The 14,155-nt window shown below is 38.7% G+C and overlaps 1 protein-coding gene across 1 annotated transcript in view; it reads left to right on the top strand.

Moving 5' to 3' along the window:
* foxo6b (forkhead box O6 b) overlaps window positions 1-7,012 on the top strand; it is a 95,462-nt gene extending 88,450 nt beyond the window's left edge. The window contains exon 2 of the mRNA XM_017436653.2: window positions 2,630-7,012. Within this exon, the coding sequence (XP_017292142.1) occupies window positions 2,630-4,348 (1,719 nt within the window). The 3' untranslated portion in view covers window positions 4,349-7,012. The remainder of the gene's footprint in view (window positions 1-2,629) is intronic.
* The last annotated feature ends 7,143 nt before the right edge of the window (window positions 7,013-14,155 follow it).

Here is a 14,155-nt window from a genome sequence, read left to right as displayed (position 1 = left end):
ATGTCAAGAGGACAAATAACACATTTTCTGTTCAAATTGCCAACCCGCCACAGTGGCGTGTGTGTTGATCAAATTCACCCGCCACTTCAAATATTTACCCGCATTTGGCGGGTGGCGGGTGCTAATTTCCACCCCTGCCTTGAACCCCCCACCCCCTAACACACAGACACCTACAAAGAGAACATACAAACTCCTTAAAATTTTGTCTTTTTTGATTAATGATACTGCAGGAGGTTCTTTTCTGATTACATATAGAGTATATGTGTATTATTAAAAGTACAATGGAGGAACAAATTTGTCACCAGGAATGCAAATACAGACATTAGAAGCAAGTTGATCAAAACTGTCATTTGGATATTTGAGATGGGCGATAAGATTCACATTAACACATGAACTGATTAGGAAAATAGAAAAAAAAAATCAGTCTAAAGTCTGTTAGATACTGACATTTATAAGTTGCTAGTTTCTGTATCAGGTTTGTTTCATATTTCAAATTCAATTCAAAAATACTTTATTAATCCCAAAGGGAAATTAAATAACATTCAACATGCAAGTGTTGCTTTTAGACCATAAAGTTTATAGGTTGAGACTTGTTTTATTGCAGTTATGCTTTCCTATCTCTAATAGGGAGGTTACAAAAGTTCATTTTATAGATAACTTTATGCTTAATGTACTATTTAAATATCTTGGACTTAAACACTTGTGTCTCTAGAAAAATACTAGTGAAGAGGCACAAACTGATATAAATAAAACTAAACTGTTGTATAGGGTTATTTTCCACTTTTGACTTTTTAAATGATTGTTAAATGGTTTTAAATAAAAATTTATTTCCTCTTTAATCCAAAATATTTCAGAGTCATTTGTTTCTTAAATAACTTCAGTTGCATCATATGCAGTCATTGTGAAGAATATGACTTGATCAATGTATTAATAAAGTGCCACAACCTGTTTTCACAAGCTTAGAAAGTAGTATTGATTACTCTCCTTCTCCTCATCTATTTAACATATCATTTTGATTATTTTGATTTTGACAGTCCTACTCTAAAGGCAGAGAAAATCTGCTCATTGAATTAGATTGGATAAAGACAACTTGTTTTTGGTGAAACTATAGTTTGATATTTATACAAAAAGAAACAGAGGGAAAGTAAATCCAAACATTTTATTGACACAACTAAGCATCACACTTTATCATGTATTTTAGTAAATCAATACTTAGATATTTGTGTTAATTAAAAACTCTACATTGTTTATCAATCTTACATTTTTAGAATGCACTGACACTTCTTGAAGTAACTATCTCTAGACTTCTGCGGTTACCTGCTGAATCTGCTCATACCAGTTTACGACTCAGATGGAAAAACAAAAATGGGCACTTCATAAATACAAACTGGTTTCAAAGCAAAAGCATCATGGTGAAAATTTCCAGCTTTTTATGTTGAATTTCATCATTAATTGAATCAGTGTGGTGGTTTGTGATTCCATTGAGCCAGTCATCTTGTTAGCCAGTCCATTTTAGTGAACTATAGTCTTAAGAATTATATAACTTCACACAATCACGATAATTACTTATTTATTTATTTGCTGAGTTAATTTTAAGGGGTGCTTTAGAACCCCTAAAAAAATGTAGGCCATTTTTAGGAATGCTTTAGCACTTCTAATAAATTGGCTAAAATTGCCACAGGACACATCTCAAAAATGTTGGGATAGGGCCATGTTTTCCACTGTGAAACATTTCCTCTTCTTTTAACAACAGTCTGTAAATGTCTAGGAACTGAGGAGACCAGAGGTTTTGTAGGGGAATGTAATAATCTCTAGTTTCAAAAGAGATTTGCAAATTTTGATATGTCTAACCATAGAACAATTTTCAACTTTGCCTCAGTCTATTTTAAATGAACATTGGGTCAGAGAAGACTGCAGCATTTTTGGATGGTGTTTACATTAAGCTTGTTCTTTGCATGTTAGAGCTTTACCCAACATTTGTGGTTGACACAATTAACTGTTTAGAGACAATGATTTGTGGAAGTGTTCCTGAGCCCACGCAGTGATGTCCAGAACAGAATCAGAGCTGTTTTTAATGCAGTGCCACCAGACAGCCCAAAGATCACATGCATCCAATATTGACTTTTAGGCTTGTTCTTTGTTCTCAGTGATTTCTCCAGATTCTTTAAATCCTTTGATGATGTGAACTGTTTATTATGGGACATTCATAGTCATCCCAATGTTCTGTTGATGTACATTATTCTGAAATTGTTCCACAATCTGTATGCACACTTTTACACAGACTAATGAACCTCTGCCCATCTTTATCTCTAAGGGATTCAACCTCTGTAAAATGCTCTTTTTATACTCAGTCCCCTTACTCACTTGTTGCCAATTTAACAAATTAGTTGCAAAATACTCTTCCTGTTGTTTCTTATTCATACCACTTATTTTTATAGCCTTTTGTTTCACTTGTTTCATCTTTTTTAAGGTGTGTTGCTACCAAAGAACCTGGTACCATTTTTTAGTTTAAACATTACATAAGTTTAATATGTTCCATTGTGGATAAAATATGGGTGTCCCAGTTTTTTTTCAGAATTGAGGTTGTAATTGTAAATGTTCATTTGTGTTCTCTTTTCTCTCCTTCCAGAATTCAATCAGACACAACCTGTCTCTGCACAGTCGCTTCATCCGGGTGCAAAATGAAGGGACAGGGAAGAGTTCCTGGTGGATGCTTAACCCAGAAGGAGGAAAGATGGGTAAGGGACCCAGACGACGGGCAGCCTCCATAGAAAATGGGACACGCTATCTGAAGACAAAGGGGCGCATTAGCCGAAAGAGAGCAGGGCCCATAGGTCTTGGACAGAGACCAGTTCAGGGAGCTGGTTCAGCAATGCAGGGCTCCCCAGAGCATGGCAGTCCAGGGAAGGGAAGCATTGGCATTAATGGAGAGGAGTACAGTACCTGGACAGACCTACATTCTCGTACCTCATCCTCTGCTTCCACACTGAGTGGTTGCCTATCGCCAATCTTAGCAGAGGCAGACGCTGATGAACCTGAGGAGGGTGGACTATCTTGTTCAGCTTCTCCACGGCTATACCCTAGTCCCACCAGCACACGCTCCCCAGCCTTGGGCACTGGAAGCCACTGCCCCAGTGTGGAGCTGCCTCAGCTCACCGACCTGACAGGCACAATTAGTCTGGATGAGAGTGGCTACTCCCAGCAACAGCAAATCAAATGTAACGGTTACCCCTATGTGCCTGGGCCAAAAACAGAGGGACCCTATTGTGGGCCCATGTATGGACAGTCTTCCATGGGCATTTTACGGCACCACACTCCTATGGAGACCATTCAGGAGAACAAGCCAGTTAGTTTTCAGCGTCCACTGAGGACCTACTCAGAGAGCAATGCCCTGCAAAGTTTGCTCACAGGAGGTCCTGCATACTGCAGCAAAGACACTATGCTTAGTCAAGGATGCAAAACAAATGTGTTATTAACACAAGGAAATTGTGTTCACAGCCAACACAACCACAATCAGAGTCACAGCCACAATCAAAACCACAATCACAGCCAAGAACGTGTTCACAATCGTAGTCTACGCAATGGCCATGGCTCAGTCCAAGAGCAAAACACAGCCCACCATCAGAACCACAATCAAGGTCATAAACACCAAGCTAGCCTTGACTACAGTCATAAGCCTCACACTGCCCATGACTATGGTCAGAGCCATGAACATAGTCACAGAAACAAGGTAAATTCTAACCATGATCACAACCCTCACTCCAGTCAGAATCACTTGCACAGTCACCCCTCCCACAACCCTCATAATCCTATGCACAGCGGGCCTCACCATCAAGCTCTGTCCCCCCGGGTGAGCACTGACATCCTTCAACCTTATAGTCTCAAGACCTCTAACCACTATGGGCCACGTCCCCACCTCCCAACATCCCCTTCCCTGCCACCAAACCCTGCAGGAATTATGGATGTTCCCCAGGATCCCTGCCACCTGGCATCCGCACCTCACCCCCGTCACCAGTCTTACCCTGGAGCTCACCATCAGGGTATGACTGACTCCTGGCAAGGTTACTATCATCTCAACAACAATCAGCCAGGAAATGCTGGATACCAGGGGCAACAGCACAACTCCCATAACAAAATGGCTGGCCAATTGGAGATGGAAAATATCACTAATAGTTTAGACTGTGATGTGGACTCCATCTTGCTCAGTGACTTTATGGACATGGACAATGTGGACTTCAACTTTGATGGATCTCTATCACAAGGAGTGGGCATTGGGATGGGCGTGAGCTTAGGGGCTTTTGCTTGCCATCCGCCAGTACACAGCAACCAGAGCTGGGTTCCAGGGTGAACTCAGGCTTGAGTTCACAAAGCCTGCCCATTGGGCTGGACTGATGGTGGGATTTACCCTTTGACTGACTGACTGACTGTGATTCTCTTTTGCTGAGACATACTGTCATTCTTCTTTTTTTCTTAGGTACTCCCAACACTTCCACATTGTGGTTGTTAATTCTTCTTCCACCGTCTCAATATTAAACTTGCCCCAAATCAGCCCAGTTCTAAAATCCATGCCACCCCTATTCACTCCCCTCAATAATTGTTGCTCTGTTTTACTCTCTTCTTCAAATGCCATTCAGTGTGTCAGCCCTCAAGCACTTTACACCCATCTTGTCATACAGATGCGGTAACACAAATATCAGGCCAAGTCATGTTGTGTGTTGACTTCAGTTTAATGTACGTAATCCACTCTACAGTATTATCCTCTCCAATAAAAAAGGTGTCAGACTTAGATCATGATCAAACAACTATTAATTTTCTTTAATGCAAATGTGCTCTCAAATTGGAATGTAAAAGGCAAGGGGCTTTGGTGATAACGATGGAGAAAGGGATCATTTTTGAAGAATAAAAGCTAAGTGTAGTATCCTATTGGGCTGTGACTGATAGGTACAAGTTGGGAACTCAAAATTGAGAGAAAATAGATGAATTTTCAGTTTCAGTTTAATTCTGAGTGCAACCAAGTGACCAGCAAGCCATGAAGACATACAAAATGAAAACCACCACCTATTTTTGTGAGCACGGCCTACAAAACTGTATTCTAGGCTATGTACTTGTACCCACATCTACTGGTTTGGTACCCACCTTGGCAGCCACCTCCATGTTTATGATTTTTATCTACTGGTGTATACTTTAGAAATGAAGATATACAGATTTGTAACGGTTTTATTTTTTTCCCCAATAATTATTATTTATCATCAGTGTGGATTTTAGATCTGGACATTCAAGACTAAGGCCTTTGATGTTATAAAGAAATCTCCTGTGCAGGTGTCAAAATACAGCTCTAGTGCTCTAGAATTATAGAAACTATATTGAGAAGTATTCAAATTGCGTACAACAATTCTGCAACTGATGAAAAAGAATTTGTCACACAAATTTTTTGAACATGTTCAAAATACAAGCAACAAGACAGCAAACCTCTGTGACTCACGTGAGGAAACTGAGAATCTCTGCAGATGTTCTGAGACATTTTAGAGACTCCCTTGCAAATGCTATTTGTCATCTAGTCTGACAGTTGCAGCCGATAGAGATACTGGCTTAAAAGTAAAGGTGTAAAAAGGAGGGGAACCCTATGATCCAGGGTGTGATTTGTTTGATCCTTGGTGACCAGGGGTGTTTCCTGCTCAGTTCAGCACAGGAGGACATTCATCTTTCAGACAAACATCAGCACCAGTCCATTGAAATACATCGTCATTTCTTTATTCTCTAAAGTAATGTCAGATTGATGCATCTCGATTGCAAATCTAATGTGCTCCTTTGTTTTTTCAACCCCCGCCTTTCTCTCTTCAACTCTGGACACACCAGCTTAATGTGTTTTGGTGAAAGTGATGATAAAAGTCACTCTGCGCTAAATGGGGGAGGGATGAAAAGCGGTGGTGTTGGAGGAGGTGGTGGTGGGTGGAGAGATGATAGAAGAGAAATGCAAATATTCCCTCTGTGCCTCTTCCTCTCCATTTTGTGGATTTATGTAGCTTTCCCCATAATGAAATAAGCAACGATCAGAGCCTGCTGTACATCCTGAGGAGTTGTCTGATTGGCTGGTCTCAGCTCTGCACCTTCACCAGCTGACCCCAGAACAGCTTAGTGAGCAGCCACAGTCAGTTGATGGAGCTGCCATCCTCAGCACCTCAGCAACCTTGTCTAATTCACTAACACCCAGGTTCAAGCCCACTATGTGCTTTTACTCCTGTGAATTACTCACTGATGAACGGCATCAGCAGATTACTATTTTGTGCTATCTTGTCTACCCAGGCTCCCTCCTATCGTGCCGCCCCATCCTGAGGTTACTCAGAGGGTAAACAAGAGTAATTAACCGCCAAACAAGATGGATGATTTATGCAAGTACATGTGTTCACTCATTGGCACAAAGTCATAATTCTTCCTCTTGCCAAGCACATGAGGGTGATTTTTGTTTTTTTTAAAGTGACATCGAGCAACAAGATAAAGAGTTTCCAAAATGTTGTACTTACATTGTCCTTCAAGTTTTTTTTCTTTGCAGCATTCCCACCCAACCCTCTCCCATACTGTTACTTTGTTGTTGTTTTTTCTTGTGCTTGTTCTGTGGTTGTGCAGTTGTCTGTCCAATGAGTGTGAATTAAAGCTTTTTTGTGCATTTTGCAAGCTATCCACGAGGGAAACTTTTTCTTTTTGGGTTTGTTCTTTTTTATCATCTTAGCCTTGCGTCCACACAGAAACACTTTAGGAGCCCAGATATGGTATTCTTGAAAATGGGTTTTGCGGTGCAAAAAATCTTGACATAGCCTCACCTCTAACCTGACCTACATCCCCAAGTGTGTCAGATGTAACAACAACAGCAACAAGAAGGGTGGATTACATGCATCTACTGTGTTTATGCTTTTAATATTGTGTATTGTGAGAAGATTTTTTTCTTTTAAGCCTGTGGTCTTCAATTAAAATTCATTGAGATCTGTCCAATTTTTATTTCAAGCAAAGGTCCAGTCCAGAATATATATATATATATATATATATATATATATGTATGTGTGTGTGTGTTTTATTTTTAGCCTCATTGTGCTGACATTTTACAAATGATCTAGGTCCACATAAGACTTCATTTGATTCCAGATCTAGACTGCTGGCCACCATTTGCCCCTACCTTAAGCCATGATCCTTCCTGGATATTGTGCCTGAAACATGTGCATTATATTCAAAGTCAACACTGTCTTGCACTTTAGTGGTTTTGTAGTTTAATGTGACACTTAGTAGAAGTTATTGTCCTCTCCACAAAAAAATTTAATTCTTGCTTTTGTATTGCCATCTTTTTCCTCTTCTTGTTGTGGTTACAATTTGAACCTAGTTTTCAAGCTTTTTGTGCATGCTCCATACTTTGTTTCTTGTTTTAGATACATTTTCATTGCAGCGTTACAGCACCATATACAGGCGTGGCATAGTTATTACAGAGTTTGTGGTCATTTTATGTTTTCCTCTGGATAAAAACATTTCTAGATACAGTGCCACATTTACAAGGATTTTTTTAGAAATGATAAATAAAAAGATTGTTCTGGAAAAACTTTATTTATGTGGACAAGGTATTTGTATTTTTGTTTGCTGCTGGGACAAAAGACACATTGGAGTATTTGCTCACCACTGTTCCTCTTAGGAGGAACCAGCAAGAACATGGGAGAGAGGAAAGGTAAATAGATGGAGAGACACAGAATGAGAGGAGTGAAAGAGTAGGTCAGATTTGTTTGACTGGGAGAGAGCTCAGCAGCTTTCTGTAAAATTGGCTGTTTCAATCAGGCCAAATGTCAAGTGCTACTCAGCCAGCTCCAGTGAGCTTTGATCAGACAGCCACTTCTCCCTTCTGATCAAGGACAATGACACGTATTTCCATGCACATTTTTTTAATTCTTCTTCCTTTTACATGTCTTACGATGGCCCATTGTTGTAACCCAACTGTAATTTGTGTCTGACTTGTGTGTCAAGCATATTGTGGGTGGGAGAGTATCTGTGTGTAGCACAGTGATGTACAAAAATGTTACTTGCCCTGGTATTGTCTACACGTGGCTGCATACAGAATATAAACCATTTATATTTACTGGTTGGGGAGCCAGGTTTATGAAGACCTCTCACTGCTTTGTCTTCTTATTGACAGAGTCAGAATGCCATTTCTGTTTGACAGCATTTTATCCTGTACATAATCTATATTGAGGAAATTGTATTATAATTTTTTGCAAATTTCTTTTCTAAAATGATGTATCTACTCATCTGTTGGCTGTAAAATAAAACAAATAAGAAACTAAACAAAAGTTTGTTTTTGTTTCTTTTTCTTATAGTCAACCCCACAGTTACTAATGATCTAATCCCGACGGGTTCAGAAGAAGGTAAAAATACTGAGTTATGTCTAATATAGTATTGAATTGAACAGAATTGCATGGTATGGCTTTGACCTCTAATGGAATTTATTTGCCTTTTCTCTAAATAATCCTGAATGTTTTGAGTTGTTAATTAGGACTAAAAAAATAAACTAAAATGATTTGTGTGCTTGTAGTGAACACAAATCACATTAATATAATATAATATATAATAATAATAATAATAAACTAGGTCCAGTCAAAAAAAATCGAGATTAATGGAATTTTGGTGAAACAGATAAAAAGCCCCATCTCTTTTTGAAGCTTTATAGCTTAGATATACTCCACAGTAGAAACATAATTCAAAGTTTAAACGGATCAGAAAGCTGGACTTTGGTCTGTGCATACTTTGGTAATTGGATTTTCTTTTCAAGAACAGTATTGAAAAACAAAATAGTGATCATAAGATTTTTATGATTTCAGTTTTGTTTTTACTTGTTTTCTTTTCATAATGAAATTAATAAAAACAATAAAATCCCTGTCAAACTAAAACAATCTGTGTATCATTCGTTCTTTCCTTTTTTAATTGACAATCAAAAATCAAATAATGAAAAATTTACTTGTTATTTTGTTTTTTTTTATTACACCAAAAATGAAAAACTGCCTGGTTTTTCATATTTCACTTTTAGGCTAAGATCGGAAACACGAAATTGAAAAATGGGCAGCAGGACAGAATTTGATTTTAATATTTAATTGGTCGGGTTTAGGTGACCCGGAAGTTTGGTAAGGATTATATTATGTCATTGTTAGGGTTTTTATATTATCAGCCTTTGTGCTCATGTGTAAAACTGCCTACGTGAGACGTGAAGGTCATAGCTAACGTTTGGTAAACAACGAAATGCTAACAGGAGGAACTGGTGCTCTCTCTCATTAGCTCTTTCTGGGATTTTTTGTCACATTTTGAAGGTTTCCCAGTAACACAGATTTAAGGAGGCAATGAGAAGCTGCAGTAAGAAGGGAGAGTTTTGTTGCTACAGTTGTCTCAGCTCTGTAGTGAACATGACTTTAACAGGACCAGCTTAGAGATGATGTGACCCCATCTGTCTTCAGCTTCCCATCTCATCTCCAAAGAGGAGGTGTTTTTTTACTGTACATGTTAACAGAAATGTCTATGACCCATGTAAAACTAAAGTTAGTATCACACTTTGTTAGACGTGTTTTTACCTGTTAGTTCTTTCTGCATGTTTAGGAATTAGTGATGTATTGTGTATTACAATACACTGTGGGATACTAAAACCTTTTCAAGTTGTTTTCAATTAAATTGTTTTTAAGTATTATGTGTCTTATATTTTAGGAACACAGAAACCTGAAGGAAAGCTGCAGAGAGCTTCCAGTGAACCTTTCTGTCCCTGACAGTGAAGCTCAGCTCTCCAGCCCCAGTTAAAGCAGGGCAGTGTAAGACCCTGGAAAGACCTGGAGTTTTTAAAGATTACTTTTCCAGGCCTTTAAAAAAAACTGCATGTGTGTGCATGCACAGCACACATACATATAAAGAAATTATTGATGTGGTGTATACAGAAGGCTCAGGGTTGTGTGTGCGTATGTGTGCGAGAGAGTGACTCAAATTTAAATGAACAATCAAACTTGTTTCTTTATTAAAATATGAAATATATTTAAATATACATCTATTAATATGCCATACTATATGTCTGTCTTTGGTAAAGGACATAAAACAAAGTATTTTAGCATGATAGCACATATTTTTAATGTGTGAAAGCGTCCTGTATCATAACCACATCTCTGCTGTTTGTAACAAACCAAACTGTGTGAAAATCAGGTAAAGATTCAAAGAGTTCTGATTATTTTAGTTGGACATACAGCTTCCTCAGTACAAAAAAATGAACTGGGAGGCACATAAAAAGACCCAGCCAAGATGGCGGCCACGCTGACTCGTCAGCTCCAGTAGACAGCACCAGTCTTCGAGGTGTGTCTATGTCTATGGTGGCGGCTAAAAACCTAACATTTGTTGTTAGCTAGCGCTCCTTACCAAACTTCCAGGTCACTTAAACCCGACAAATTAAATATTAAAATCAAATTCTGTCCTGCTGCCCATTTTTCGATTTCGTGTTTCTGATCTTAGCCTAAAAGTGAAATATGAAAAACCAGGCATTTTTTCGTTTTTCGTGTGATAGTAAAAAACAAAAAACAAAATAACCAGTCCATTTTTCATTATTTGATTTTTGATTGTCAATTGAAAATGGAAAGAACGAATGATACACGGATTCAGGACAGATTTTGATTTTAATATTTAATTGGTTATATTATAATATTATACTATTATTATATTATAATATTGCATAATGCACTAGTGTGCAGTTTAGTGGTCTATGCACAGTTTAAACATAAAGCACCATACATGTACAAGAAAATGGCTTTTAAATAGCAGTCCACTGTAGTGACCACTATGCATGAAAGGGTTAATCTAGGTATTACAAGTAAAGTTGTTTCTGATTTTGTACCAGAGCTGATCTCAAAATGCCATAGATTCTGTGAAATAGCCCTTTTTCTAAGTACCAGACTGAAACCTTCTGCAGTTCTGCCATCTTCCCTAAGACCTATTACTTTTTATTGTTTTGAAAAATTATGTATAATACTTCCCTCCATTAATTGTAGCTGATCAAGGCTATGTTTTAAGCAAGATCTTATTTTTATTTCAAATTTTTTGCTGCACCTTCTTTACAACTTCTGGTGTCAAAATATGAGAAAACAGGTCTAATTTGTGTCTGTGTAGAGGGTACACATTATAGGATGGAGAAGTTATCAATCATTAACAGTTCATAAATTACCAACTAAGACTTATGAAGTTAAGAAAAAAACAACAAGAGAATGGACGAAGACGAGAGCGAGCGAGAAAGAGGAGAGCGAGCGTGGAGGCAAGCGTGCCCTGGGCTTTAAACAAATCCGGAGGTGTGCGTTTCTATCTCGATAGTCCAAGCATGGCTGCTGTTCTTAAAAAAAGGCGGGTGTTTTAGTGGGCATCCAACCAATACAAATTATACATACTGGGAGGGTAACATTTAGGCTTTCAGACAAAAGAAAGGAGCATGGTCTGAACTTTGTACCTCTTTGCCTCAAAGGTAGGAGAAATAAATCTAATTAAAAGAAGACTTAATCAGTGCTTACTTTTCTTTTTCTTAAATAGAGTTGAGCCTTTAGAAATAAATGAATCACAGGTAATAAGCACTGAAAGAAAGCACATTGCATGTTGGTAAATTTGTTGTAACAATACTGAACTTTGTAATACTGGTTGGATTTCACATAAAGACATGTAATATGCTACTTCCGATCACAGAAAAATAATGTTCTCACATGATATGAAGATGAATGAAAAGCAACACAGTACATATATATACAAATGGCTGTAAAAGGTGAAAAGTGTGGATTTCATACTTTACAAAATAAGAAACGGTGGTAGTTCTTGTAACTGAAATTAAAGGGGATAGGCACAATATCAGTTTAAAATGAAGATTGCAGGGCATAAAATTACTTTCAACAGGTTAGAAAATGAAAATGCACATTTGATCAGACAAACCATGAAAGGGTAGCAAATCCTAAAGGAATGTGGTTGTTTCCTTTGATGCCTGTAAGAACCAGAATTTAGTGTCATGGATTTAGATATTTTTGAGTTTATTTTGTATTTGGATTATTATTGTTCTATGTTTCAATAGCTCAGTTTCATTTCTGGTTTTCTCTGTTTTGTTTTGGTTCTTGTGTAGTTTGGCTTTCTGTTTTTTCTGTTACCATTCACCTGCCCTCTGCTCAGTAATTCTCTGATCTTCCTGCCACACCCACCTCACCTGTTCCTCATCTTCTCCCAGCTGTAGTCCATTTCACACTCAACCTCAGTTTCTTTAAAACTGGTCTCTGTTCATTCATGTCTCGCTGGTTCATTCCTTTCCATCCTCTCATTCTGGTCTGATGTTCATGTCCTTCTGTTTTTCCATGCCACATTCATCCTCCGTATGTTTTTTGCACCTCATTTTTTTGTTGCTTAGTTTTTGCTGCCACATCAGCTTTTTGTTTTCTTGTTTACTTTTTCTTATTAAATTAGTTTCATTTTTCTAATACCATGAGTCTGCGTATTGGGTTCACCATGGTCAGTCATAACATTTAAAGTTAGTTGAGCCTAAACAGATCCTTCTCAGAATGTAAATTTCTTCAAACAACAACAGAATTGACACTGGTGGGTAGCTGTTTCAGAGTCAGGAAGTCTGCAAAGCTTTCTTTTTCGGGTGGTGGGTCTTTGTGTCAGTTTTTGAGAGCTGGTGGGAATGTAAATTTTGGTTAGAATCAACAAAAGTGCTCAGTTATGAATGTCTTGGGGTTTAGAAAAAAGGGGCGAGTTTGATCAAGGACCATTCTTGGTCTGATACGATCAAGAGAGAAGCATCTGGGTTTCCCTTCCAAACACTGATGAAACCGTCCATTTGCATTAGGGTAAAAATGCAGAAATAGTCCAAATTCTGATGTAGGACCCTACATCTGTTTGCCACAGATGTTATTGATTTATTATTCTAAAGATGAAATGCATATTTGTTTTTCTCAAACTCCTTTCTGTTGAAAAAGCATTAAAAATCTTGTATGGACTGACTTTATAAGACCGAAGTGGTATTTTGATTTCTTAAGTAGTTTTTACACAATTATGGTTTAGATTTTGTGATTTTGTTTTTTCCCCAGAGTGTTCAACTGACTTTATGATGTAACACATTAACTTTCAAAATTTCAGATCTTTTCCAAACACTTTTTTCCCCCCACAATTTGTTGTGGTATCCATCCATCTATCTTCTACTGCTTGTGTGTGTGTGTGGTCGGGTCGCAGAGGCAACAGGTCCAGGAGAGAAATCCAGTCGTCCCTTTTATCAGCAACACTCTCCAGCTCCTGCCTGAACCACCCTCAAATGACTCTATTTGATGCAAAACAGCAGCAGCTCTACTCCAAGCTTCCCCCGGATGATGGAGCTCCTCACCTTATCTCTAAGGCTACTCATACTTGTGTGGTACCAGTGCCAAAGACCCCACACCCAAAAGACCTCAACAGCTACAGGCCGGTGGCATTGACATCTCACCTGATGAAGACCTTGGAGAGACTGCGTCTTGCCTACCTCCGCTCCCTGGTGAGTCCATCGATGGACCCACTTCAGTTTGCCTATCAACCTGGCATTGGAGTGGAGGACGCCATTATCCACCTTCTACACAGCTCTCTCTCTCACCTGGAGAATACAAAACGACCACAGTATGTGAGGACTCAGTCAGTCAGACAAGGTTGTCTGCAGCACGGGGGCTCCACAAGGAACTGTCCTTGCCCCCTTCCTCTTCACCCTCTACACTGCTGACTTTAAGTACAGCTCTGCCCGTTGTCATTTGCAGAAGTTCTCGGATGACTCAGCTATTTTAGGCCTCATTAAGGATGGAGATGATGGGGAGTACAGAGAACTGATTCAGAACTTTGTGGAATGGTGCCAGAAGAACTGTCTGCAGATTAACATAGGTAAAACAAAAGAACTTGTGGTGGACTTCTGCAGGTCTAAACCAGGGGTGGAAATTAGCACCCGCCACCGGCCAAATGCGGGTAAATATTTGAAGTGGTGGGTAAATTTGATCAACACACACGCCACTGTGGCGGGTTGGCAATTTGAACAGAAAAGGTGTTATTTGTCCTCTTGACATATAGGGGGCAGCAATGTGCTCGAGTTGCTGCTGTTACGTCGAGCCCCGTTCCCCCATCAGAT

The sequence above is a fragment of the Kryptolebias marmoratus genome, linkage group LG5, assembly GCF_001649575.2.
Source record: "Kryptolebias marmoratus isolate JLee-2015 linkage group LG5, ASM164957v2, whole genome shotgun sequence".
In the NCBI taxonomy this organism is placed as follows: domain Eukaryota; kingdom Metazoa; phylum Chordata; class Actinopteri; order Cyprinodontiformes; family Rivulidae; genus Kryptolebias; species Kryptolebias marmoratus.
Note: the sequence above shows the minus strand (reverse complement) of the source record. Positions and strands in the feature narration are given on the sequence as shown.